The 1487-nt window shown below is 45.7% G+C and overlaps 1 protein-coding gene across 1 annotated transcript; it reads right to left on the reverse strand.

Annotated features, from left to right (window-relative positions):
- Positions 1 to 246: 246 nt before the first annotated feature.
- Positions 247 to 928, reverse strand: LOC106534509 (protein shisa-9; the record flags this gene model as incomplete). Its single annotated transcript, XM_014031162.1, is given in 1 exon segment — positions 247 to 928. A coding segment is annotated over 1 exon segment (638 nt), but the record flags the coding sequence as incomplete, so codon positions are not given.
- Between the last annotated feature and the right edge of the window lie 559 nt (positions 929 to 1487).

Consider the following 1487-nt stretch of genomic DNA (forward strand, 5'->3'; position numbering starts at 1 on the left):
TATATATATATATATATATATGGCTGGGTCTCCTCTTTTTTTCAGCTGTTTACTACTTTTTAAAGCACATCTGGTCAACAAGCTGTCATGTTCAAATGGGTCCAAAGTCCATAGAAAAACTCTGAAAGTCTCTGAGAACATCTGGAGGACTACTGATGAAGACCACTTTAAGGAAAGTCTGGCTGAATGGAAACTGAACATAAAGCAGTGAGGGCTGATTTAAAACTTTTACACACGATTCCTCACCTGGAGCTGAGATCGGTTTGAGGTAACCCTCCACTTCCTGCACGGGTTTTCTCCAGACCCAGTTTGGTGAAGATGCCCACCAGCACCATGACAGCAACCACCCCACATATGATGTAAACGATGAGGTGTGTGCGGTCCCGGTCAGCGTCCCCCTGACCCTCGGTGATGGTGGCCACTGGCTTGCCAGTATTGGCCCAGATGGGGGTGTCGTAGTTGGAGCAGATGGTCTGGTCCAGTCGCTGCTGACGGAACTGACAGCAGAAGCGATAGAAGCAGGTACCACAGCAGTAAAGGAAGACACCTGCATTGCAGTTGAACGGCGGGTCCCACTGACCCATCACGTCGTAGTAGCCTTGGCAACGCGTCCCGCCACTGGGGGGGATGTCTTCATCATCGGCGTCTCCACCACTGCTGGGAGTGGAAAGCTCTGTTTCCACAGAAGGACTCTCAATTACCTCCTTGGAGGTGGAAACCGTCTGGTTGGTCAGTGTGGTGGGAACGATGAGTGGGTCACCCTCGGGTTCTGTCACTCTGGATCTGGGTGAGTCCTGGCTGATGGCTGGCTGCCGAACCAGGAAGGACATGAAGAAGGAGAAGAAGAGAAGAAGATGGCAGGATGAAGGAGTGGTGGCTGCCATCCTTCTCAGAGAGCTCCTTTCCCTGAGGTCCCACCTTTAGGTCTTGAACAGAAGGGGGACATTTTGGAGACAGGTGGAGAGTGTTATGATAGCGTCACTGATAAGACATTTGCTTTTGTAAACCAAAAACACACAAACATTTCAAATCTTAAATTCACACAAACATTTCAAATCTTAAATTCACACAAACATTTCAAATCTTAAATTCCTTGAAGGAATACTTCATCACCTTTCATGAGTTTTAGCCTGTGATCATCACATGTTGGAGTGGAAGCTCCTGGGTTTTTAATGTTTGGTCGAACATTACAAATAATAACAGCCCTCTCAAAGTACATATACTGTAGAAGATAACTTGCAGCAGTGGCAGATCTAGGACTTTTCTGAGTAAGGGGCCATTAAGGGGCCACAATATTCATAGAGAGGCTAAGTCTTTGTTCATCATGCTTTCACACAAATCCCCAGTTTTGATAAGATGTATACATTTAACCAGACAATGTTCAAACACTTGTAATGTCATTTTTTAAAGGGTACCAGTTTACAATAAGGCTCCCCCTATAGATGGCTTTTAAAGAGTTTATAGATAGGATAGGTTATTAATTCATC

The sequence above is a fragment of the Austrofundulus limnaeus genome, unplaced genomic scaffold (genome assembly GCF_001266775.1).
Source record: "Austrofundulus limnaeus strain Quisiro unplaced genomic scaffold, Austrofundulus_limnaeus-1.0 Scaffold1194, whole genome shotgun sequence".
Taxonomy (NCBI): Eukaryota; Metazoa; Chordata; class Actinopteri; order Cyprinodontiformes; family Rivulidae; genus Austrofundulus; species Austrofundulus limnaeus.